General features: G+C 46.7%; 2 protein-coding genes across 9 annotated transcripts in view; both read left to right on the forward strand.

The window, feature by feature from the left end:
• LOC119442675 (steroid 17-alpha-hydroxylase/17,20 lyase-like) overlaps nt 1-26,512 on the forward strand; it is a 103,978-nt gene that overhangs the window by 56,493 nt on the left and 20,973 nt on the right. The window lies entirely within an intron of this gene.
• On the forward strand, nt 1,796-20,220 carry LOC119442674 (arylsulfatase B-like). The gene is made up of 10 exons (XM_049662308.1): nt 1,796-2,266; nt 3,028-3,187; nt 5,017-5,129; nt 8,517-8,633; nt 9,671-9,684; nt 11,206-11,329; nt 14,462-14,585; nt 15,717-16,010; nt 16,645-17,085; nt 19,596-20,220. The coding sequence occupies exons 1-10, from the start codon at nt 2,228-2,230 to the stop codon at nt 19,754-19,756; spliced, it is 1,587 nt and encodes a 528-aa protein (XP_049518265.1). The 5' UTR covers nt 1,796-2,227; the 3' UTR covers nt 19,757-20,220.

Raw genomic sequence — 26,512 nt, forward strand, 5'->3', positions numbered from 1 at the left:
TACCGCTGTCTGACCATTTGAAAGCACCCTCATTTACCTTCCCACCATGTTGTCATATCTGCCGGTGCCTAGCGATATGAATACAAAATTCATCCCTTCTTTAGTACTAAACGCATGAAATTATACGGTATCAAGAATAACACCGTCTACTTAAACTGCTGCCACATTTAGGACACATACTCATCAGTGCTGAACTAATTGTTGAGGATATTTTGGTTCGACCGGCAAGCCGACTTTTTGCCTGGAAAGCAACGCCTTTAGTGCAAATTTCAGTAGGTAATTTTTCTCCTAGCACAAATGCAAATTTAAGTGCTATGGTGGGCCAACAAACGCCGGCAGTAATATTCAAAGATCAACAAGAATTTTCTTGATACATTTTATGCAAGGATACAATTTGTTTTTCGGTGCAAAGTGCGACGTATCGCCCGTGAATGTTTCAGTCAAGTACATAAACGTATCTCCTGGCGCAAGAGCAATCTTCCATTATTGCTGTACTGATTTGAATGATCTAGGCGAATTTCAATTGTTTAAGATAGTGCCTTGATTGCTGTATTACGAAAGCACACCGTCCAAGGGTTCTTGCCAGTGGCGACGTCAATGTATTCCGCAAGGCTACTGTTGACAGCACCCCTAGTGTCGGCAGCGATGTTTCCGCATGCAGCAGGCATGCGTAGAATACGGCAATGCTAAAGTTATTGCATTACAGCAACCCAACAATTCAGGATAGCTAAGTTAATAGTGCAACGATATATGTAAAACGATGAGAAATTTGGGGGGTTTCGCTCGCACCTAATGTGAGCCACCGCAGCCAGACTCGTACCCTTTCTTTCAGCTCATCAGGATACGTCTTAAGCCCTTCGATAAAGTAATGTTCCGACCGGCCGTGGTTGCTTAGTGGTTAAGACGTTGGGCTAGTAAGCACAAGGCCGCGGGATCAAATCCCGACCGCGGTGGCCACACTTCGATGGAGGCGAAATGCAGAAAACACCCATGTACTTAGATTTAAGTGCACGTTAAAGAAAGCAGGTGGTCCAAATTAATCCGGAGTCTCCCACTACGACGTGCCTCGTAATCAGATGGTGGTTTCGGCACGTAAGAACCATAATTCAAATTAGAGTAATGTTCGAAGGCGAACACCGATATTCCACATCGCCCTGCTCAGCGCATAACATTTACTTCCTTTCTTTCTTTCTTTCTTTTTATACTTAAATGTAGGAATTGAGGCTGACAGACGCTACATAGCCCTCTATTACGTAACAGCTGCACACACGTAAGATCTAGCTGCGCGCACATTCAGTTAAAATAAAATAAGCAAAAACCGAATCGATACAATACCTGTGAAGCCTCGCACGACCTATATGCTGACAAAATCCCAGAAAGATAGTGTTGACCTCATTGGCCACGCTATCGGAAAGGGTCACGATGTCGCCTCGTATGCACACATCGGACACTTTTCTATGCGCGACCGTGCACATTGAACGACACATTTCCACGCATCGGTCACCGGCGCGCGCTTCAGTGTAGATACTTCATTCCGCAAGGGTTTGTCATTACTTAACTGAGTGTACGTCAGTGCTCGGCACCGCATCCAGAGCGTCACATCGGCGAAGCAAGCTCTTGTCAATTTACAACAGAGATGATATCGGAGGTTCGTATCATCACTGCTCTTCAAGTCGAACCATCTTGAGAGGCACGTAACACGCGGCTACATTTGTCCAAGCTTGCCGCCGTAAGCGTATAGCTTACACGTCTGAGCATTGCGCGCTGTGGCGACACTGCCCTTCTCGACAACGCATCCTTGGTTTACTGTCTGTGCCATACGGTGGCACACCGAACAAATCACACCTGCCCGCAAACAGCCTCTTCCCGCAAAATTATGACGACGTGACTGGTTTATCTCTTGCTTTTGGGTGCATAAGGGGGCGGGTCACGCTTGATCCCATCAGTACAGTGTTCACCCAGCGAAACCATTACTTGGTTTCACGCGGAATGGGGTTATTTTCAGCGCACATCTTAGAAGAAAAAAAAACAAGCTGTCGAGTAAGTATTTCATCAGTACTATAGGTGCAGTAACCACGTCTAGCTATGGAATAGCCAGCAAGTCCTGTAGGGACATGTCTGCTCGAAAAGTATCAATGTCATCTCTCGTTCTTTTCTACAGGTGCCGACTGTTGCCTCATCTGTGCTTGCCATTATTTTACTGCCGTGGCTATCAAAAGCTTCTAAAATGCCGCCGAACATTATATTCATTCTGGCTGATGATCTGGTTCGTATGTATGAATTTTGTTTACTGTGATTCCCTATTTCAAAAGCAGAAACTGTTATTTCAGTTTGACTGTTAAAGTGTACAGGTACGCAATAATTGAACTCATAACTGAGGTCCGTTCGTCGTACAAAACCGATAGAAGGGTGGGAGTGTCTCTGAAGATTAACAGGAGACCTCAAGCAATACAATAGACATGCAAGTGCATAAGCTTCCTTCCTTTATCCTTTTGTTTGTACTAACGCTAGACTGGACTGCCAAAGAATTATTACCATTGACACACAGTTCTCAATTCGCGCGTTCGTTAGGCACTGCTGCACATGCTCGTCCGCACTGTTTTCTCATTGTCAAAGACGCGGCTGCACTGCGCTAAACATTTAGCACGCGAGTTCCTGTATAAAGCTATAATTCAGCAAACGTGCAGCAATTAGTCCCAAAACAAGTTCTCTGCCACATCCGTGGTGCTTAGTAACTTCGAGACTTTCAGTGCGCTAAAGAAGCAAGGAAAATTTTTTTAATTATTCGCAAACTCGCTAGGTGCGCACAGTGTCTCATCCGTTGTCGCTTACCTCACCATGACATTTCAAGAAATTCTCGTTGTTCCATTTGCCTTCAAAGAACAACGTCACGCGGCTAGCGTTGATTTTACCTTTCACCTAGGATTATTAAACATATGTGCTCCGTTTCTAATTCTGTACAGTTAGCTTAGTTTGCCCAGAACCAAGTGCAAAATTGCGAGTGAGCACACGCCTTTGCTCACACAGGGTTGGGACGACGTGAGCTTCCATGGCTCGCCGCAAATCCCCACTCCAAACTTGGACGTCCTGGCCGCCGACGGGATCATCTTGAACAACTATTACGTGCAGCCCCTATGCACTCCCTCTAGAGCCGCTCTGATGTCGGGCTTCTACCCCATACACACCGGTAAGCAGAACGTGTGCATGAGCGCCCCTGGGGGGAGTCTTGGCGTTTCACTTTCATCGCGCAGTCTGTCATAAAGCTGTGAGCACGGGTTTTTCGTTTCGGTGTAAGAAATGCGAATGAGCGAGCTTGAAACCCTGTCTCTGATTCAAAGCTTTAGTTCCGTCTCTTTCTAGTGTTGCAGCGAATCTGTTACTGCGACGAGAAGCAGCTCCAATATGTAAACTAGTAAGCGCGTGGGCGACAGAGACGTGTAAACAAAGAAGCTCAAGCGCAATCGCATGCCTATCTTAAGAACCAAATGTTCGCAGTCGTACTAAAGATTGGAGATTATGTGGGAGGCCGTAAGGTTGATGCGTGGGCAAAGTTGCAAGCGAAATGTAAAAACAGCATTCGCTGGATATTTGGGTTGTGATTCTGCGAGTTTGCACAAGCCTGCAGATTGTTTTTACAGATTTCCATTTTCGTATTCACTTGAGTCTAATATTTATTATTGATTAGATATGAATACGCAAGAAGCGCAAGAATGAAGCTATTCGAGGTGTAACACATCTAATCAGTAAATAACTAAGTCCATCGCCAATGTTTCAGTGAGTGTAATGGCACAGGTGATGGCAACTATGGACAATAACATCAGCTTCTAGCCAAATGTTATCAATGTCCGAGAGGTTTGAAATGTAATAGAGTATAATTATTGCCGAAAGAATCCCATGAATATCATTAAAACAACACAATTACATGAATGACGCGTAAAGGTCACGCGATGGGGATTTAAAATCACCTCTCTCCAATAGCAAAGAGAACAAAGAGGTTCCGCAAAAAGATGTCGGACTTGATTTGCTAACAGCACACGCTTACACGTTATGCAATATCAGGAGAAACAATTTTCGACCAATAGAACCAGCGCGAGGCCCGAAGACAAAAGGCGAAGACGAGACAATGCTAGAGATTTCTGACAAATTTGTGTCACCGTATTCCGCCGCTAAATACTTCATTTTTGCGAGACTGGTCTGGCTCTGTCTCTTCTATGTTATTCCTGCAGTGAACATGAGTCTATTCAGAAATTTTACCCGTCATGCTGTCAGCTCTCAGCATAAAGTAAAAGGCATCTAGAAACACCGCGTTTCGCCAGCTTCTGCTTGCACCAAGCTTGTCGGCCTTTCTCTCCCTTGGGAGCCTTTTCGTTCAGCTTCATTCAGTTACAGAATTGCTTGCGTTGCCATTCACATGCAGCTTTCTCTGTGACACAAAGGTACCACCATGACAAACTTACGAAAGTTTCCATTGCCTCTTTTTTGCTGGGTTTCCCTTTATATTTTTGTAACTTCTTTTAATGCCTTCAGCAATTTCTTTCCCCGTTAACTATGTGTACTCTTGCTTTAACTTTGTAGGCTGCATATATATTTTTTCCTTAATTTTTTGCCTCTTACCACCTGCTTCTTGGTCAATCTCCTGTAGTAAGTAAGGGCTGTTGATTAGCAACAAAAACAAGAGCATTGCCCCGTCTGTAATGGTATATCATAACTAGTACACAAATATGCAAACGAAGAACTAGAGGAGCTCATCACACAACGCTATATAATTAAAACCTGGCGTTGTGTACGCTTGCTTTAGGCGCCTGGCGGAATTTATCATGCACCGATCATCCCAGAGGTTGCCCCTCGTAAAAACTAGCCGTAAAGGCTGAAAAAAGGTTTGAAAAAACATGCGTCAATCATCAGTCATCGGACAGCATGTCCATTTAAACGCGAATGGACTGTCAGGACATCTACAATGGCATCTAAAACAGTTCGGCAAACGCGGAATTTTCTTGAACTCGACTTGGTTTACAGGCATGGAGAGTTCAGTCATACTCACGGGCGAACCGTGGGGTCTGCCACTGAGCTTCAAGCTGATGCCTCAGTACTTGAAGGACCTCGGCTACCAAACGCACATGATCGGAAAGGTAAGCGAACACGGATTAATGGATTAAGAGGCGAACACAGACTGAGCTTCAATATAATTTTCCACTTCACAAGCTTATGAGCTCTATTTCGCTGCAATAAGCGAAATAGAGCTGCGCTTTTGGCTACATATGGAATGAGAGGACTGTAAAATGACAATTCGGTTTTACTTGAAATCGGTCGCAAAAGTACATATGAAGTACATACGAAGTTCATACGAAGAAAAAAACACTGATATTGTGGAAGCTCCCGCCGAACCACTGCTTTGTATGAACAGTATTATAGTAAACTAACACGGGGATGTTGTCCTGGAATTTGGAAGTTCTATGCAATGTGAGGAAAGTTACATGAAGCAACATTTGCATGCCAGAGATACTCATGGACGCATTGATATTGGTCACGCTTTTTTTTTAACGGCACGAAGTATAATAGGAGAGGTCGGGGTCTTTACGGGACACCGGCTAACAACGTTATCACATAATGTGTCGAAAAACACTGAATACGGTGAGACAACATGAACACAAAGTTCTGTACATGAGCTCAGGAACCCACAAAAGATAAAAGTGTAGAGTTGCATAAGTAATAAATGTGCTTCGAAATGTCGGAGAATATACACAACTTCAGTTTCGTGTACACCACACACGTACATAACATACTAAATGGCTACGTGACAGCATATAGAAAGCTCAAACTTATATGACATAAAGTTGTCACAGGATCACTAAAATTTAATCCAAACCTAAGATATTGGTATTCTCTGAAAGAAAAACCTTTAGTCATAAGTGATTTTCTGTACAGCCCCTCTGTTGCCCATGATCACGTTAGTTGATTAAAGAGTTGGTGAGCGAGAAACACTGAGGGGCATATTCTTTTACACAAATGACCTAGTTTTATCCTTTTCGCTCTGACTGTTATTCACAAACGCCATCATCTCTCATCTAACCTAACGGCAATAACTAGTTGCGCGATCAGTTTCTGAAAAAGAAACATATTATAAGCTCTGTGACACTGATAAAGCATAAATCAAAGACCAGCAGAGTTGTCGCACTTGCTTTCTAAACAGTATCATTCCACCATGATGCAGCTCGCACTCAGAACACTATTAATTCCGTTCCTGCGACACGCTCGCTGCTCGCGAATCTCTGCCGCCATCGTTTGCGCCCCGCTCTAGATTAATACGCCTAATGAAATATTTGCAATTTTGTAAAGCAATTTTAATGTCCGCATAGGTTCGTATATGAATTCACGCATGCCTGTACGAAGAATCAGCATGAAACTTAAGTTTTCACGAACAGAGCGACAGTTTGTTAATTAATTTCATCCCTGTGTGAAAGAGTGTAAGCAGGCCCCGTTAGAACTTCACTAATTTCTTACGCATTTCCTTAATAACACACGCGCACTTAAATTGTCCACATGTTTTTGCTAAGTTTCATTTTCGTCCGACTTTGAATCTTCATGCGGCCATCGTTTTAGTCCCTACATGTGTTGGGTGGGGCCTTCACATTAATTCGACTCTGGCAACTCTTGTGATAATCGCAATTAATTGTCCTACGTAGTTGTAACTTACCGTGTATACTGGGCGAAGCACCCACTCTATTGCATCAAAGTTTTATTCCCGTTTTATATTTTTTTTTCCTTCCGTCGTGATACTTTGATAACTTCTTGTGACTCCCTCAATTAACCCAGACCTTTACAGTTTCGCGTTTGCATCAAACATAAAACACACTCCGTATCTCTGAAAAGTTTCATTTAAATCAGTGTTTCTTATATATATTGCTTGTGTGCGTGGTCACTGTGGCTGCTTATACGAGGTTTTCTAAATTGAAAGCTTGTGTTTGTGCCCCGTGACTGGCAGCTACGGCTATGACATTCTCTGCGTGGGTCACGTGTTGACTGACTATTGTATAATTGCAGCACTGGGAAGTTATTATTTTTTGTGAATTCATTATATAAAGGTTTTTGTCCACGTGTGCATTGTTAAATCTGTCCACGGGCGCATTCTTTAATCCTGCTTTCTGCCACAGTGCGGAAGACAGCACTCGCGTTCATGTTATACACTCGTGCGCAGCTTGTACTTTTTTAACACCGCATGAATATGTGATTATATGTATATAGTGATGATTTCCATCTACTGTGATTTTTAGAACTGCCCGGCCATCTTTTTTCAATTTTTTTTTCATTTTGTCACCGTGCTGTGACTAGGGTTTGGTTGTGCGCATGTCGTGTGGGACAACGCGATAAGTGTCTATAGTGTCTCTATATATACCTGTAAAGCAACCACACTGGTATTCACTCCGACGAAGGCCGAGTCAGTAAATATGCCATAAACGTTCGTCTTTTTTTTCCTTTTTTGAATATATATATATATATATATATATATATATATATATATATATATATATATATATATATATATACAGGGTGTCCCAGCTATCACGCAGCACGATATTAAGAAATAGGAACGGCGTTACACGAAGCCAACCTAGTGCGTATTGTTGCCAGTAAAGTGGAGTAGCCGCGAGTAATTTCGTTACTGAGATTTAATTAATTAGTTGTAATTAATTATATAACTCGAGAAGTACTGTCCTAATTATCAAAGTGTCAATGAGAAAGTTGTAGAGCAACATGAAAAACTCTCGATACAGCTTTCTGTTGGTCAATACGTGCTACATAAATGTGTTTTTCCGAGTGTGAAAGAATACACGCAGAATTGCCGCACGACTGGCCGCTCCAGGCACTTTGCGTGTATTCGCGGGCTTCTTTCATGCTCGGAAAAACACTTTTATGTAGCACGTATAGAGCAACAGAAAGCTGTATCGGGAGTTTTTCATGTTGCTCTACAATGTTCCCATTGACACTTTGATAACTAGGACACTACTTCTCGAGTTAGATAATTAATTACAATTAATTAATTAAATCTCAGTAACGAAAAAATACTGGCGGCTACTCCACTGTACTGCATGGAAACAATACGCACTAGGTTTGCTTCGCGTAACGCCGTTACTCTTTTTTTTAATCGTGCTGCGTGATAGCTGGGACACCCTGTATATATATTGTACTGGCTGCAGTCGCTTCCTCTGCGCACACTTTCATGAGGCGCTTTTCTCTGCGCGCTTTTGACAGATTCCATAGCAAGCGACACGTCAGCAATGCAAGAAAGATTCCTCAAGAAATATGGCGGGCGCTTTAAGTGTGTACTCTGTGTCCTCGTATTTTAAGGATGTTTAAATTTGCAATATATACAGGTTCCGTTTGAGGGCCATTTGCCGCTGCATTCCTGGGTGGCTGTCACTGACTATAACGCTCTTAGAGACTTCCATGTGTAAGCAACGACTTTCTTTTTTCGCAATTCCGAAAGACTCGAAGTACGCGCTGCTTTTGTTTCGCAGTGGCACCTTGGCTACTACACGGAACAGTACGTGCCCACTTCTCGCGGATACGACACCTTTTACGGCTACTACAACGGCGAAGAAGACTACTACAACCACACCCTCCCTGTCCCACAGGTTTGGTACACTCTTCATATCCCTTCGTCGATGTCACATACGGGGCTCCGCGTTATCATCGATCATCGTTCAGCTGCTACTAGCCCCAGTATTAATTAGCATTGAAAAAACTTGGAGGACGCTTAAGCTTCGCCTTTAAGAGAGGAACGCGATAGCATTCAAAGATCCCCGACTGCTTCTCACGCTTCCCGGCAACTGCAGCTTAAGCAACCGTAATGTTTACCGGGAAACTCTGGCGGCGAAGGCTATGCACGAAGGTGAGCTTTGTGGCAGAAACAGTGGGTGGGCGGATCCTGGAGCTATTGCACAGCCGCGCCAGAAAATTACATCATTTTCAGGTTTCTGTTAATGTTTCGCACTTTTAATATTTCAGTGTGAGAAGATTTATCACAAAGCATGCGCTGTCGGTGTTTTGTTTCATGACATTTGTTTATGGGCTCTCATTCTCAACGTTCTGAGGAATAACTTTGTCAAGAATGTGAGACAAGGTATGAGGAACTTAATAGAATGGTGTGGCAATAAAACCCGCATATACAGCATCTGATATAGCAAGGCGTGGCATTTACATATTCCTAAATATATACAGGCTGATTTCCGGGGCCGACACCAACACCGGATTTTCTGGGACGAGGGGCCCTTAACGCCATTGCGTTAAAACTCACTTATGTTCACTAACGTGCTACCCTGCGTTCAGAAAACCGCGACAGACAAAATAATGTCAAATCGTTTTGAGAGATGAAGACACGGATGAAGGATACGAATCGAGCAGGACAAGCGTTATTTTCCACTAAGGTGCTCGCATTTTAAAAGTTGCTATATCTTGCACAAACTGAACCTCCGTCTGGTTAACCCCTCTCTCTCTCTCTCATTTGGTTGGTTCATGGAGAGGCACGGCAGGGAGGTCAACCATGACGAGCATCCTGTATGCTACCCAAAAGAGGGGGTAAGAGAAGGGGACAACACAAAAAGAAAGAGAGGGAGAAAGCGAAAAACATAATAACAGAACGTGGCCAGCAAATTTTATTCCAAACAGCTAGTTCCTAACCAATAAGTTCATTCTTCTGCGAAGCTACTCAAACCGAGCAGTATACAGCTAAACTTCGAAACAAAAACAGTACCCAACTTGAGGACACGATTTATAAATGGGTAAAACAGTGTGAACACCCCGCCGGATGCTAAAAACAAATGGAAGTGCGTCCAACCCGCATGACTCATTTTGAATTAGAGGCTTTAGATAACAAATAAATATATAATAAACGCACGTTCGATATGTGCGGGTTGGGTGTTCTTTTGATCTTGCTCACTCCCTGGAAATTTCATTAACAGAGGGCGGCACTTTGTGTGGCATCATAGCACTGGTAGAACATAGCTGGAGTAAGCTCTAGCATAGCTAAGCATCACCTTAATAATGGCGTCGCTGTGTGGCCGATAATGGCTCAGCCGGGCCGCCATTTTAATATGAAGCAGCAAGTCTAATTTCTGTGTTGCTTGGCCGCCAAAGATCTACGTATTGATCCTGTGCGTTAAGCGGTCCTGCCAAACCGCTGAACTTTGGAATACGCACGCTACCTTGATTGCGCTATGGTAGGTATACAAGGCAACCTAGTATTTTCCTTGACGTCCATGTAGCAGACCTCTGAAAGCTTTGGGAACCTCCAACAGAGATTGCTAAACCGCTCTAACTTCAGTGCCAAACGATCGTTGTACCACCCGACAGCAGAATAGAATATACTGCAATATGATGGAAACTTGGGAGAGTTGGTGAAGCTGCATAATGTAACAGCGCCAAGCAGACGCTAAACAAATGCGAAGAAGGCAACAGGGCAAGCGCTTGTCCCATCGCCTTCTTCGTCTTTGTGTGTTGTCCGCTGGCGCCGCTGCGTTATGCAACCAAAAGTCGTGCAGAGCGTTTCTCATTTCAAGAAGTGCGAAATTTTGACGGTGGCTTTTTAGGACGGTGGTGGCTGCCCACCGAAACTAAAATTATAGATACCGATTATCCTTTATTCCATATTTCATAGTAGTAGCTTGATTGAATGTTGCAGCTTTTTTCCTCGACGCGAAACTCACGTCTTAAATATGGACCGGGTCGTTTGTTAAATGGAATGTCGAACTTAGATGTGCAGGTTCACAAGAAGGATGTCGAAACCGCTGGTGCACTCCTGAACGATAATTGCGCTTGTAGGTGCAATTATCTGCGACTTGATTCATTCTGCACCAAGGCGCCAATTACTTAATTTGCAGGACACGTAAATAGACATGATTTTCTATGTATCTACCTGTCTATCTATCTACCTACCTATCTACCTGTCTATCTATCTATCTATCTATCTATCTATCTACCTATCTATCTATCTATCTATCTATCTACCTACCTATCTATCTGTCTATCTATCTATCCCCGTCCGTCTGTCCGTTCGTCCGTCGGTTGTCATTCCGGAACGCTGCAAACGCGCATTACGATTATTCGCTAAAACATGCTCTTTTAAAGCGCAGCTGCTGGAAGTTCTCGATTGTGCTCCATCGACGCACAATTCTAGAACGCAACTTGATATTTGTGCGTTCGACAGAGCTCGCAAGTTGGTCTCGACTTCTGGCTCAACAATGAGCCCCTGAGGAATGAGACGGACCGCTACTCGACCACCTTGTTCGGCGAGCAAGCTATAAGGTTGATCAAGGAGCGCGACCCAAGTAAGGTACAAACCCTCTCTTGTTTGATAAAAATGACGAAATAAACGAGTTAAGTCAGTTGAAGTTGGCGGCACTATCACAATGCCCCTCATGCACTGCGAACGAAATTGAGAGTGTGAAAGAAATTTATATACATATTTAGCCATCGCAGCTCGAGAATGCACATTCAAATCACTCAGCGGATGCATTTAGAAAGCTATAGCTTACGTATGCGGCCGCTATGAGGCTAATAAAGAGTAAAACCTCCGTCGTGCAGGAACATGGTGCACTAGTATCAATATTATCCTTAGCTATTGCTTTACCTATTCAAGCCAAAATTTCTACCCTATCTCTTCCTAGCGTGACGATTTATTTGATACTTAATTTTTCGCACAATCTTAATCATTCGCGGGCAGGGCGAGATGGGACAGAGCTTTGAACAGAAACATAGACCGTCGCTTTCTGGATTCACAGCTAGAATTAAATTCATGGAGAAAGTAAGAACTTAGCAGAGATAAAATTAAAGCCACAAAAGGTGATCATGTCACTGTAAATATTATTATCTTCCACGGCAGCGCTCGTCGCGCTCACCGCATGCTCTTCTGAAAAGACAACTGATGCAACAAATCCTTGGTACGCCGGTGCGTGCTAAGGCGGAGAATTCATCCCTCGCTGCCCCAGTGTATTCTTGGCGCAGCGCTGAGGCGTGAGGCTGCTGTGCTTGAGGAGCCAGTGTAACGCTGTTTCGATTCCGCCCATCACCGGTGAAATTTTAAACGATTATTTTTTTTTTATTTAAAGGAGCGGCGTAAGGAGGCTAGATAGATAGGCCCAAAGTGGTTGAAGTAAACTTGGCATAGGGCAAGCCAAAATGTATGCACTAAAAGACAAGCAGGGTAATATCATCAGCGATTTCGATGACATAGTAAAAGCAGCGGAAGAATTCTATACTGACCTGTAGAGTCCCCAGAGCAGCCAAGCTACTTTCATTCGAAATAGTGATGAACAGGATACAGAGGCTCCTTCTATAACTAGCGATGAAGTTAGAAGGGCCTTGAAAGACATGACTAGGACAAAAGCTGCTGGAGAAGATGGAATAACAGTCAAATTGATCAAAGATGGAGGAGATATCGTGCTTTAAAAGCTTGCGGCCCTTTATACGCAATGCCTCACGACTCCAAGTGTACCAGAAAGCTGGAAGAAAGCCAACATTATACTCATCCATAAGAAGGAAGACGTTAAAGAATTGAAGAATTATAGACCCATTAGCTTGCTTTCAGTATTGTATAAAATATTCACCAAGATAATTTCCAATAGAATCAGGGCAACACTTGACTTCAGCCAACCAAGAGAACAGGCTGGCTTCAGGAAGGGATATTCTACGATGGATCATACCCATGCCATTAACCAGGTAATACACAAATCTGCGGAGTACAATCAACCTCTCTATATGGCTTTCATAGATTATGAAAAAGCATTTGATTCTGTAGAGATACCATGCAGTCATAGAGACATTGCGTAATCAAGGAGTACAAGAGGCATACGTGAATATCTTAGCAAATATCTACAACGATTGCACAGCAACCTTGGTTACCTATCAAGAAAGGGGTCAGGCAAGGAGACACAATCTCTCCAATGCTATTCACTGCATGCTTAGAAGAAGTATTCAAGCTCTTAGACTGGGAAGGCTTAGGAGTGAGGATCGACGGCGAATATCTCAGCAACCTTCGGTTTGCAGATGACATTGTCCTATTCAGCAACAATGGGGACGAATTACAGCAAATGATTAAGGACCTTAATATTACAGCAAATGATTAAGGACCTTAACCGAGAAAGTGTAAGAGTGGGGTTCAAGATTAATTTGCAGAAGACAAACATAATGTTCAATAGCCTGGCAAGGAAACAAGAATTCAGGATCGCCAGTCAGCCTCTAGGGTCTGTAAAGGAGTACATTTATCTAGGTCAATTACTCACAGTGAACGCTGATCATGAGAAAGAAATTTACAGAAGAATAAAATTGGGTTGGAGTGCATACGGCAGGCATTGCCAAATCCTGACTGGGAGCTTACCACTGTTGTTGAAAAAAAAAGTGTGCAATCATTGCGTTCTGCCGGTGGTAACATATGGGGCAGAAACCTTGAGGTTAACAACGAAACTCGAGAACAAGTTAAGAATCACGCAAAGAGCGATGTAACGAAAAATGTTTAGGCGTAACGTTAAGAGACGCGAAGAGAGCGGTGTAGCGCAGAGAGAAAATGGGTATATCCGATATTGTAGCTGACATTAAGAGAAAAAAATTACTCCATCTCCCGCTAGAGGGAACCATGTGTGGATGCGAAGCAGCGGGGAGATGGTTAGCTTGAGCGGGAGATGGTTTCGCGGCTGCGGCCCGAGCGCTCCTCGCGGCGCTGCACAGGAGAGAGAATGAGGCGCGCGCGCTCCGTCATTCTCATACCGCGGAACTACCGTGGCGCCCCCAGCGGAATATGCAGCTGTCGCACCACCTGTCGTGCGCGCCGCTCCGGATACCTAGAGGAGAGAAAGGGGGGAGCGTAGGAGAGGAGAGAGAGGGGGAGGGGCCACGCATGCGCTGTGGGGTGTGGCACGCGGGCGCCGCTCAGTACAGGATTCCTAGAGGAGAGAAAGGGGAGGAGCGTAGGAGAGGAAAGAGAGGGGGAGGAGACGCGCATGCGCTGTGGGACTGTGGGACGCGGGAGGGACGGGCAGAGCCGCCGGCAAGAAATGCTTCGCATTTAAAAAACGGAGCTGGGTAGGCCATGTAATGCGTAGGACAGAAAATGGTGTGCCATTAGAGTTAGAGTGGGTTCCAAGTTAAGGTCAGTCGAGGACGGTACAAAATTAGGTGGAGTGATGAAATTAGAAAACTCGCACAGCGCAAGTTGGAATCAGCTAGCGCAATACATGGGTAATTGAAGATCGCTGGGAGAGGCCTTCGTCCCGCAGTGCACATGAAAATTAGGATGATGATAATGATGGTGATGGTGGTTACTACGACGACGAAGACCCCCTTGGATGGCAGCCAAAGGGCACCTGTAGCTTTTCTTTCCTCTAACGATGTCTCAATCTTTAACTCTGTCAAGCGCAAATGCTATGCTACTGCTTTCGAAAATGTGAAATGTTATTCTTGCTTTCACCAGCCGTTCTTCCTCTCCCTGTGTTATCAAGCACCTCATGGAGGCGCACCAATAGAACTCCAGGCACCAAGCGAGAACGTCGACAAATTCCCCTACATTGGGGAAAAGAATCGAACGATATACGCAGGTAAGATGAACGTTAATCGTGTGCATGTGCTGCTAAATAAAACAAAATTACAACCAGGGTTCAAAGTCCGTATGTTAGGGGCACTTTTGGTCTTTTTTTATTTATATTTCTAAAAGAAGTTGTCGGAGCTTGCTGATTATATAATTATTCATGCGAGATTCCTCGACGCTTATCGCACGAATATCTCAAGGATAACTCAGCTATTAGCGGCTGCTGAGCTTTATTGAAAATAATTTTTTAACTCCGAGTTCACTTTGTAGTGATTTTTCCTTCTACCAAAGCAAAGAACACATATACGAATAAAGCACACTCGAATAATAAATCGCTGGTTTAACTGCTGATAGCGATGCTAACCATATTCTCATACATTTAGGCCTAGAAAGCAAAATCTGATTAGGTCGGCATTTTACAGCATTTCACTGCGCCAAGGCCTGCCTCTGGCACGATGCCAACATCTGCATGGTAATTGCACGCATGGTCATGGCACGACGTCGGCGACCACGGTACTGTCTGCTGTAGCAAGCATGCTCCTGTAGAAAACATGGTACTCTAAAACTCTATGTAACTAGGCGGAAAAATCATATTTATGGGGCTAAAGGCAAACATTTGCTTGATTAGGACATGTCACCCGTACAGTTCCAGCAGTATGGCAAAAATGGTAGACATTCAAGAGAGGACACATGAAATTAAACTAGTACACATTTTTACACCGTTGAGTACGCAATTCACGAAAAAAGAAAGGAAAAGGTTAAAGCGCTCGTGCTTTCGTGGGCACAGGTCCGCCGACCTTCGACTAAGACGGCATGGCAGATTTGCTGTCGCGGAACCCTATTGGGTGTGCCATCTCGTGGAACTAGCCTAGTGCGCGCGTTTGTGGTGTCAATCGCAAATCGACGTGTCATTCATGAGGTAGACGATCGTACCGTAACTTTATCACGCCAGTTCATCAAAGGGCAAATGAAGTTACTTATCTCCCTGAGGGTCATTTCATGTAGCACCCCTTGTCATCTGGAGTAGCACGCAATGCGTGTGGCGATGCAAGCACCTACAGCATTCATTAACAATTTATCTCTCTCTACGTCCCTCAAGGTCGCCCGCCTCTCATCATTCAGCGCACGTCAATCTGTGCAGGGATGGTGGACGCGTTGGACCAGTCCGTGGGCGACGTTCTCGAGGTGCTGCAGCAGGAGCGCATGCTGGAGAACTCGGTTATAGTGTTCAGCAGCGACAATGGAGGCTTGCCCTGGGGCCTGCACGCCAGCCGTGGCTTCAACTGGCCGCTACGGGGCGCCAAGGGCACCCTGTGGGAAGGCGCCACGCGGGCGGCCGCTTTCCTCTGGTCGCCCCTAGTCACCCGTAATCGCAGGGTCTCGCACCAGCTCATGCACATCGTCGACTGGCTTCCCACGCTCTACCGGGCCGCCGGTACTTGTTTTCAACTCTTCGTCATTGTCCTCTCGGAAAACTTGTGTAACACCACAACAAAAGAACAAAGGGCGGTGAAAGTCACGACACAGTGCCCGCGTTGAATCTTTCACCTTCCTTTGTCCTTTGTGCACAGTTACAAAGTTTCCCTAAACGTACCAACTCTCCCAGCTCTTGATTCTTCTGCTACCAATCCTGGTGTTGTACATTTTATTAGCGAAGGTAGCCAGCCAATGACATAGATCACTCATGGGCGAAAATATTTGTTAATCCGGCCCCTGATCTCGATCGCAGACATGTCCAGATGTATGCACAGCATGCGAACTTCGATATTTTTTTCACATCTCGGACACTTTTGCCACGTCTTAAGCCATCGGAGGAATCCCGGTGAATGTCTATCGCCTCCCTCCCACTTTGCTTCCGCAACTCGCGCAGCTGTCAACTATAGAAAACTTCAGCGCAAGGCGCCTATAACTGGCTGTTCAAGTAAACAAACAAACAAACAAGCAAAGGTTGCTGTCAGTTCTTATCACGCTTCGCACTACGACAATCGTAGGGTTTACGCCAACCGCGCGGTTGTGCGACGTCCAACCGTTCAGCTAGACGCACGCGCCGCTTGCACAATCTCGCCCAGGCGGAGACCCGTCAAAAATGAAGAGGCTCGACGGCCACGACATGTGGCTGCAACTGTGCGCCGACCTGCCCTCCCCGCGTGTCGAGCTGCTGTACAACATCGATCCCCGTGGGCGACACGGCGGCACTGCGCTACCGCGATTACAAGCTGGTGCTGGGCGTCTCGGCAGACGGACTCTACGACCAGCGCTTCCTGACGCCCGGCAGCTCTCGGCCCTACGCGGACCTGGACCGCCTCATGGCCGCGTCGAAGGCGGCGCGAGCGCTGCGGGACTTCTACAACACGGGCGCGTTCCTCTTTCCCAGCCAGTGGCGCGAGAGGGCCACACTCACCTGCGGCCCGCAGGAGAGCTCCAACTTCGTGGGCGGCGACCCACCCTACCTGTTCGACCTGTCCAAGGATCCTTGCGAGATGCACAACCTGGCACCCGACAACCGAGCGGTAATATAGGCAGCAATTGTATACCGTATAGACTCGTGTAAGGGCCGCACCCGTGTAAGGGCAGGCCAAAATTGGCAAGCCAAAATTTGAGACAAAAAAAAAAAAAAAACACCGCATATCCACGAAGTGAATGATGATGAGTGGGCTAAGCACCGGGGGATCATTCGGGCAAAACGCTGGAAGCGTTCTCCGGAAGCCGGAAGCAGGAGCTTGGCGTACATACACTGCACACACACACACACACACACACACACACACACACACACACACATATATATATATATATATATATATATATATATATATATATATATATATATATATATATATATATATATATATTGTACACGTGTGCAGTACACATGTACATGCTCTTGTATACATAGCATACATGCAAACCAGAGCTACGGACAACGGACAACTACGAGGGACAAGGCTCGGCCCTAAGGTGCTTCGCCCCTAAAACGTTTCCAACGGAGAAGCAATCGCGTTCGATGCTCCGATGCCGCGCGCGCGCGCATCGGCGAATTTTTGCGCGCTGCGTAGTTCCCCGTGCCGCTACTAAATCCCTAGAGCCAGGGTGTGCACAAAATCCAGGGTGCGCGCAAGTCTACGGCTGCGCCGGCACCATTTTTAGCAAAAGGTTCGGTCGCCTGCAAGGGCCGCACCTTGTCAAAATTGTGAAAAAAGAAGTGCGGCCCTTACACGAATCTATACGGTATGTGTCGTCGCGTCTCTTCTCATGTGTACATGTTGGCGGCAGGTAAACAGAAAACAAGCAAACAGTTCATGGCCCGTTACAAAAACAAGGTCATAATCACAATCTTGAAGTAAGCATTGCGTGGAAGATCGAGTGATATCTTTAATGCTCATTTACGAATATAACTCAATGCTGACGATCAGACGCATTCGTATACAAATTATCTTCCGACGAATTATCTTGCACAACATTCGTAATTGAGTACACAAATACCATCTGCGGCTTTTCAATTTTTTTTTCGAAATGTGTGAAAACTGAGGCCAAAGTGCAACAAATGAGAAATGTTTTCGTGCACACTTTGACCAACGTTTGCTAATATTGCGCAACGAGAGGTAAAAGCAAGACCATTTTTGCAACCGAAGTTGTTACTTATGAGCGCATTTTCTTTTACCTCACCGAAGCGCTTACGTGACGTACGAACGCCAGCAAAATAATTTATTAATGGATGCTTGTCTAACACTTCATACCAGTCATTTCTTTGCCGAAAAAGATGAAATGTATAACTTATATTCCGCTCAATTCTAATTATATCTTCCATTAACAGTGGACCGTATTTCACACAGAACACATCATCTCTGAAGCGAAGCATATAACTTGCTTGTAAAAAAAAAAAATCAGCTAATAAGGAAACGTATAATCATTTGTATACGTATACCGGGTGTTCAAAATTAAGCTTTACAGAATTTTTAAAATCGCCTGTGGCAGGTAGCATAATTCTTATCGTTGAGCTGGGTTATTCGAAGAGGCGGACATTAGTAGCATGAGAAATCGAAACACATATTCAACTAATTAACAAAGCTTGACTAATGAACTTCTTAGGTAATTACTTTACGACACATATTGCAATTTACGAATTGTAGCCGGTGAGTTTGCAAGACGCGTCCACTTGAAATGAATTTCCAGGATGACACCAGTTTCGAGATATTTCCCAAAGTGTGGGACGAAATACATGGGCGTTCCAGTTACTTTTGTGCTTCAATGTATAAAACAGCATTTTATGAAATAGTAAGTGGAACAACACTGCATTTTTACGGCGATTTCGATGGCGCATATCTCTAACTGGTGTCATTCTGTAAATTCTTTCCAAGTGGATACGCCTGACAAGCTCACCGGCTACAATTTGTAAATTGCAATATGTGTCGTAAAGTAATTAACTAAGAAGTTCATAAGTCAATTTTTGTTAATTAGTTGAATATGTGTTTCGGTTTGTCGTGCTACTAATGTCCGCCTCTCCGAATAATCCAGCTCAACGATAAGAATTATGCTACCTGCCACAGGCGATTTTTAAAAATTCCGTAAAGCTTCATTTTGAACACCCGGTATCAGACACGCAAACATCTAATTCACTTAGGGAAAGTGAACCCCCACTAATATCTCCAAATAGGCCGTTGCGAACAAGACAGGAAAATAATATTGAAGTGTTGACGCCGTGACGTTGTCTTCTGCGTTCCTACATCACTGTATACGCCAGAAAATTCCACCAAGAATGCTATATTGCATCATCCTTACCGCCCACAATTGCAGCAAACCATCAGCAAAAGTATTAGGAAGGTGGAAGCTCGTGGGACTTCGTTCACGACAGAAATTACGCCCCGCACTTAGGTGGCGTATAAATGTTGGAAGAACCTATAGAGAAATAACATCTCGGGGCAGTCTAAAGAAAACGCTTTCATCGTATGTGTCCGGCGTAGTCAGTGTTTGCCCAATTTGGTTTAATACAACCGGCCCCGCGGCGCTTCACTCTGTGCAGCTGCTGTCCGTGCTCATTCGGAAGCTCGCGAGCTACGCAATCACATCGGTGGCGCCACGCAACAAGCCCGCAGACCCGAGGTCCTACCCGCAGTACCACAACGGCACCTGGGCGCCTTGGGTGAACGTCGCCTCCACATAGACTGCGCTGCACAGTTTTGATGGACACCTGCAACAAGCTTCGCGTACTGGGTTTCACCGCAACTTCGTGTCGAACAGAAGGTGTGCAGGCGAATCCGCCAGCGACGTGTGAAATTGTTTACAAACCTATACGTAGGACAGTACAGAGGAGTGTGTGATACAGAGAGAGAAATAAATGTATATTTATTGACAGCAAGGCGCAGAGGTCGGCCGCAGGAATCGAGTGTTGAGCTTACTGCTGCGCAGAGAAGACAAACGGACCCCAAGTGTGTCTTGAGTGCAGGATTCAAAAGAACATTGGCCATGTTCTCCGTGACTCCTCCGAAAAGTCAGCACTGCGTCAGGGACTTGGCGCGGTATTCTGCTCGCTCGGACGTTCACCTGCTTTCACAGCAGATATACGTACGAGCCTGCAGTGAGCGCTCGTGTGCCTGGAGAGTAACAAAAGCGCGCTTCTGACCTTTTCGAGCGAGACGAACCTTGACTCCCAGGCAAATATAAACGCTCTTCACGTCACTCGACCTTGTCTGCAATTGAATGAAAGTGCACAGATAGCGCGAACGGGTGCATTCATGGTTACCGCGTTTACGTAGTGTGTGTATACATGGTGTAAGGATTGCTCTCTCTTTGAACAGCCTTTACAATAGATTTCGCGTCGAAAACTGTCTTCAAGAGATGCAGAAAAAGCGCCCAGTAGATGCGACAAAAATGTTTCACCATTTTTGTACGCCGGCACAGAACTGCGTTCTGTGCGTTCTGTGTAGACAATTGCGTTTACTATAGCAAGATGTGGCAAATAGGCTGGTTAAGCGCGAAATGATTTGGCAATCTCTTCTCAGCCAGCGCAGGGTAACGCATGCTCTTTGTTCGAAGAGTCGTTGGAAAAGGTTTTGCACTGACAAGCGTGTTTGCGAGTGCGAGGTGTGCAGGCAAAGCAGCCAAGTACTTGCGATATGGTTTAACAGTCTTCTCTTAGCACAAGGCTACGTGTGCTCGACGTTTGACCAGTCATCGTGGCAGTTTCGTGATGAAAACTGTCTTTGCTAGCAAGTTCTACAAGCAAAACCACCGATGATGATATTATATGAGGTATATTGGCGCAAGGGCAAGAAATGGCCAAAGAGCGCCGAAAAAAAAACGCCGCCGAGCAAAGGCGACGTAGTTTCACAATGTATTTCACGCCAGCAAAGGGCAGATAATCTCCGCGTCTGGCCACTCGTCGAACAACACCGACTATAGCTATCTGTATAAATATCCCGACCAGCACAACACGTTCCGACTATGTCTAATGAAACAACCAGCAACTACGATTGCAAACTACGATTATATTCCACCCCCCTCCCTCCGCGCGTGGCTTAGTGGCTATGGCGTTGCACTGTTGAACATGAGGTCACGGGGTGTATTCTTGTACGCGGCAACCGCTACCTGATGAGTACAGAATGCAATAATGTTCGTTTACCGTTCTTGAAGCGCACGTTAAAAAATTACAGGTGGTTAAAGTCAATGCAGAGGCCGCGCGGCGTCCCTCATAGACTCCCGTGCAGTTTGGGGACATTAATCCACGCAATATATTCCTAGTTATGTAATCCCTGCCCTTTTCAGCGACAAATACATATCATCTAACAACGTTTCGAACGTTAAATAAATACAATGGTTGATTTACAAATTTGTTTCTCGGTGGCACCTAGGCGCCCGTAGGACCTCGTCTATTTGCACAAAGAGCACCACGAAACCCTAATGAATTCGTGAAAGGTTGCATCGGGACCGATGTCGAGTGCCGAGCATGCAGAGGCCTCTTATGCAACGAAAACGGTTTATTCCTCCTGCTTCTCGTCGTGCGCGCAAGGAGGCACGTGCACGAGCAGCGAGAGAATGCTGAACGCGCGGACACGAAGAATTGGTCGGGTTCGACGACTTTTGTTCACTCGTTGCCGTCGTGGTCGACGCAGGTGCTGTTGCATGCGTCTATCGTGTCGAACCGGTTCGCACCGATTAGGCACTGGTAGCCCGCGAGCGTACTCGCGGTGGCCTCGAGGCACCTGCAGCCGTGGCAAACAAAGAGGCGTCACACGTTGAAGCGACAGCCCCACGGAGTATATAGCGGTTCACCAGGCTGCGGGCGCGTCCATGCAGAAGTGACTCACCTGAAGCACCCGTCGAACCCGACCGCGGCGAAATACGGGTACTTGAGCTGCCCGAAAGCGCAGACGCGCGGCTCGGGCTTGTGGCAGCATTGCAGCTTGTCCCGCGGCCGCAGGCAGTTTTCACGGCACTGACGCGCGCTCGCGAAAACCGAGCTGCCCCGGGCGGGGCACATACCTAGTGGGAAGCGCCACTCCTCGCAATGGGTGCCGTTCGAGAACCACCAGCTGCTCGTCAACTCCCTGCACACAACAATTCGTGGCAATGATCGTGCTTCGAGTCCTCCAGCCTCAACCCCAACCCCTCCGGTCTCAACCCCTCCCTAAAGTGAGCCTCTTGAAATTGCTTAAGACGAGCACCCAAAGGAGAGCATCCGAAACATTCTAGTCTTGTACCGAAGCCTCAGTTCCGACTGAGCGTCTTCTGAGGCCACTTCAACAAGCGCACGTAGTAGGCGTTATGCGTGCTATACTACTCCCAATGATGTCTTATACCTGTTGCAGTACGAGAACTGCGGCGTCGCCATGCACCGCCTATGCGGCCGTGCGGCCTCCACACAGCTGCGACGGCACTCGTGCAGCGAAGAGAACCGATTCGGGCTCCGGTTGCATACGTAGACGATTTCGGTCGAGATCGGCAGGCAAGAGGCCAGCGTCGGGTCGAAGTACGCACCGCCCTTACGCTCGCTGCAGAAGGAGAACTGGAACTGGCCACACCGAGGATTTGGCTGCAGAGACCATGTCAGTGGCAACGGCTATAGTCACGAACTAGTGCTTTCAGCGACAACGCTTGGCAGCTTTCCCGCGTAGAGCTAACGCGAAGCGGTGAAGGCGCCGAGAAGTGGGGAGCGCTATACCTACCACTCGGACCACCATTTGACTCCCCACCCCTAGGCCTACCTTCTTCCTCTCTGCCTCTGCTCACGTTTATTGTTATAGGTGTTGCTTTGGGGCGCTAGGACTATACCGGTCAACCGAAAGAATCCGTTAAAAAATTTAACTGAGCTGTATAAGGGTCACATGCTGGTCTAACTGGTTCTGGTATAGAGAATGGGCATATAGTATACAGGCGCAAAGACGCGAACGAGAGCAACATAACAGCGCGTTCTCCTTATCTGCTGCGCGTAATAGACTTTCCACTAGTACGACGCATGTGGCGCCAACGCGGCCTCGGAACAACGAACGTACCACCTTCTCCGGATTGGCGCCGAGATCGAGTCCTTCGCCCACGCTCTCACCCCAGTGCACGGGCTCGTCCTCGAAGCCATACTTGATCTGCGGTTTCGGGGCGGGCGGGGCGCCAACCTCCGGCCCGCGGTTATCGACCACGGCTTGGTCGCCATCGGTGGCGTCGAGAGTGCTGGGGATGCCCTCTTGGAAGGCGGCCGAGCCGGCCCACAGCACGCTGAAGGCGAGGGCCGCGGTGGCCAACAGCGCAAAAATGCCCACCGTGGCAGCTAGCGAGAGCTGCAGGAACGAGCGCCGCGGCCGGTCGCCGACGGCGGAGTCCGCGAGCGCTGCGGCGACCTCGACGCCGCTGCCGTCGGAGAGGGACGACGCCGTCTTGATGGACGTTGTGTCCTGCAAGGACGAGGCGATCGACGAGGAGCGAGCATCCCGCAGAGAGGACACCTCGGTCGACGAAGGTCTGAGACTCCGTTGGGACGCGACTCGCATGGCGAAGCTTTTCTCTGAATTCTTCGCCGCTCGCGTGGGGCACGCGCCCGTTCGGTGGGCACGCTCTGATGATGATTCACGGCACGCACCCACGATCGGGGGTGGGCCAATAATCGGGTGGTTTTATGCACAGACAACGACTTCATAAAAATGATCTTAAAACGTAAAACTGCGAATAAAGGAGTAGTGTGTAATTGAGGAGTGAGATAAGATGAATCACATCTAAAAGAAATAAAAGAAAATTCGTTTAACAATTTAAAGAAGAATGAATTTAGAAAAATTAAATAGGAAGGAAAGCAAGAATTGGCATGGTTACATTTTGTTGCCTGAATGAAATCGCACACAGCGTCAGACACATTTCAGTTGCGTGACACAGGGAACGACATTAAATCACTAGTGCGCTGGGTACGAATGGAAAGTGAATGGCATCATTGTAAGTGGCTTTTAATGTGAAGCCCGAGACCGGGGCCTCAGGCCGCCGAAGTACAAGTTATGAAGGTTATTATTGGGAAGACGAAGGTTCACACGCTCTACTTCAGTCCTGCCCATGCATCGTGTGATTACACCATGCTGATGGTATAAATTGAAATAATAACGACAGCATAGTTAAAATTAAAAGAAAGGCTACAGAAGGTCAAAGTTCGCCCCCCCCCCCCCCCCCCTATACCATTACTCCCGTTACTACTATTACTCCAAACTTCCATTACTCTAAAGAAAAAATTGACAGTTAGTATACACCAAAAAAGATGAAGGCGAAAGCCTGCACGCTCAAGAGACAATAAATTACTTGACATTTTATTCGAATGCGTTGTGGCGCCTTATTACTTGTTTTTTTTTTCGACCAAAGGTCGCAGGTTCGAGTTCCAATCATCCTCCGGTGGTCTCCGCCCAATTTTCCTTTTTCTTTCGACACATTTAAAGAGCTTAACTGCGAGTCGGCCTAGTTAGAACAGATTTTTTTTTTTTTACTTTCTGTTCGCAAAACGCACTCGTACTTGTGCTGCTCGTTTTCTTCGTCCTTGTTTGTTTTGCGCACAAAAAGTTTTTTTTTTTTTTTAAGAGCTGTTTGCAGCATGCGATATTGCCAACCTTGTTGCTTTCATCTCGGACGTTTGCCTTCCGGTCCACGACGATGGCCATTTATCGGTACCTCTTATCCCTTTGTAGCGTGCCAGAAGATTTGCAGCGGATTCATTCATTGCAGATTTGCAGCGGGTTCATTGGAAAGTGGCCCATCATCACAGATTCCCGCGAAAGTTAAGGTGCTTATATCTGAAGTTCTTTTCGCACCCCGTCAGCCTTCCCACATACTATACAATTCCACCATATTTCTCTTTCCCATTCGCCTTCATTTATTCGACATCGGCCAATAATTAATGTTATCTCTCTCGTAGAAAATCCAAGAGGGAGATTATGTGAACGAACGAAAAGCGTGTTAATATCCTCCTTTCACGGGAGAAAGACTTCTAGAAGTACACTTCTGACTGCGCGCCCTTTATCCTATACTGCCAATGGTGCTACCCCTTCCACCACACATTATCGTTGCCAAGGCTGCTGGTCGAAACCAAAATAAATAAAAGCATTACAACTACATCAAGAACACCGTACCAGCATGTCGAGGGTAATAATTTAACGAATATTTATACGCTTTTCTTCAAACAAAATGTACGCCAACAAACTTTACGAAACACTCTTTCTGGTTGACATTGTGCCCGAGGCGTCAACCAGGTAAACGAGTCCGTGATTCGGAAGCCACGCCCGTGATTCTGCTTCCGGATACCACGGCTGGCGGCTTCCTGTCGCCACGTGAACGTTAGCGCGATTATGCAGCGCGCGACCGCACGGGCCGGTGTAGAAGCGGTTGCGCTCGCCCGGGGTCCTCGGAGCAAACATCCATGCAGTGCTCAGCGACCACGATGCGCACCGCACGGCCCGCCGTGAGGGAAACGCATGCTGGGAGTTGTACTGCTGACGGACACCATCCCGTAAGTAATGACCACGGGACCGTGGTGACCTTCACCAAGTCCTTCCCACGGGACATGCTCGGCGGCTGTCGAGTCCAGCAGTGCGTTGCGACAGCGCTCGTTGTTCTTCGCGCACAGCAGTGTCTTGCCGTCGTCGTCGTCGTTGTAGACGCCGTTGTCCGGCTCACCCGTAACGCTGCTGTTTTTCTCTTGGATTTCCTGGTTCCTACCGGTTCGCTCCGGGTACCGCAGGAATCAAGCGTGTTTGGTCTTCCGGAGAACATCAATGTCGTAATCGTAGATGGCAGCTTGCAAGTCGAGCTCGCCGTTGTCGTGCTTCTCGGTCCGGTAGTAGACACGTTCGCCCACGACGACACCGCGGTAGAGGCCGAACGGACGCGTTAGCCCAGGGTCACAGACGGAAGGCGGCGCCACGTACGAGAACGGCGGCGCAGTGCTAGGCGACGCAACTGAGATCGTACTGAAGCCGTCGTCGCTAACGTCGGTACGCAGCACGACGCCCATGTCTCCGCTGTGGTGGTTGTACCCAGACGGGGCGCTCTTCGCCGCGCTATCCAGCTGGTTTCGACTCTGCGGTCGCTCCTCTTTGCGGGTCTGGCAAATGGCCATCGTCCGGAAGCAGCAAGAAATTCTTACCTGCGACGGAGACAAAAAATTGAATGAGAGAGCTATAATCCTTCGAGTGCCGTTGCGAGAAATCAATTCGTGGGAAGCTGTACGGTAGCTCTGAGGCTACTGAAGAAGTGGACACAACCAGCTGAGTTAAAACGGTTATGACAGCTTCCGCACAGGCTTAGAAGATACCTTGCCGAGTACATCGCTGTGGTTAAAGTATGTGGACACGAAACCATGCAGAGAACTACGGTACTATAGACCCTAGTTTCGCCGCTGTAGAGCAGGGCGGCACGATGCTAGCTTTTAAACGAACAGTGAAGAAGCGAAAGGTGAGAAACAAAAGCGCCACTTACTCGTCT

This window comes from Dermacentor silvarum, chromosome 2 (genome assembly GCF_013339745.2).
Source record: "Dermacentor silvarum isolate Dsil-2018 chromosome 2, BIME_Dsil_1.4, whole genome shotgun sequence".
NCBI classification, from domain to species: domain Eukaryota; kingdom Metazoa; phylum Arthropoda; class Arachnida; order Ixodida; family Ixodidae; genus Dermacentor; species Dermacentor silvarum.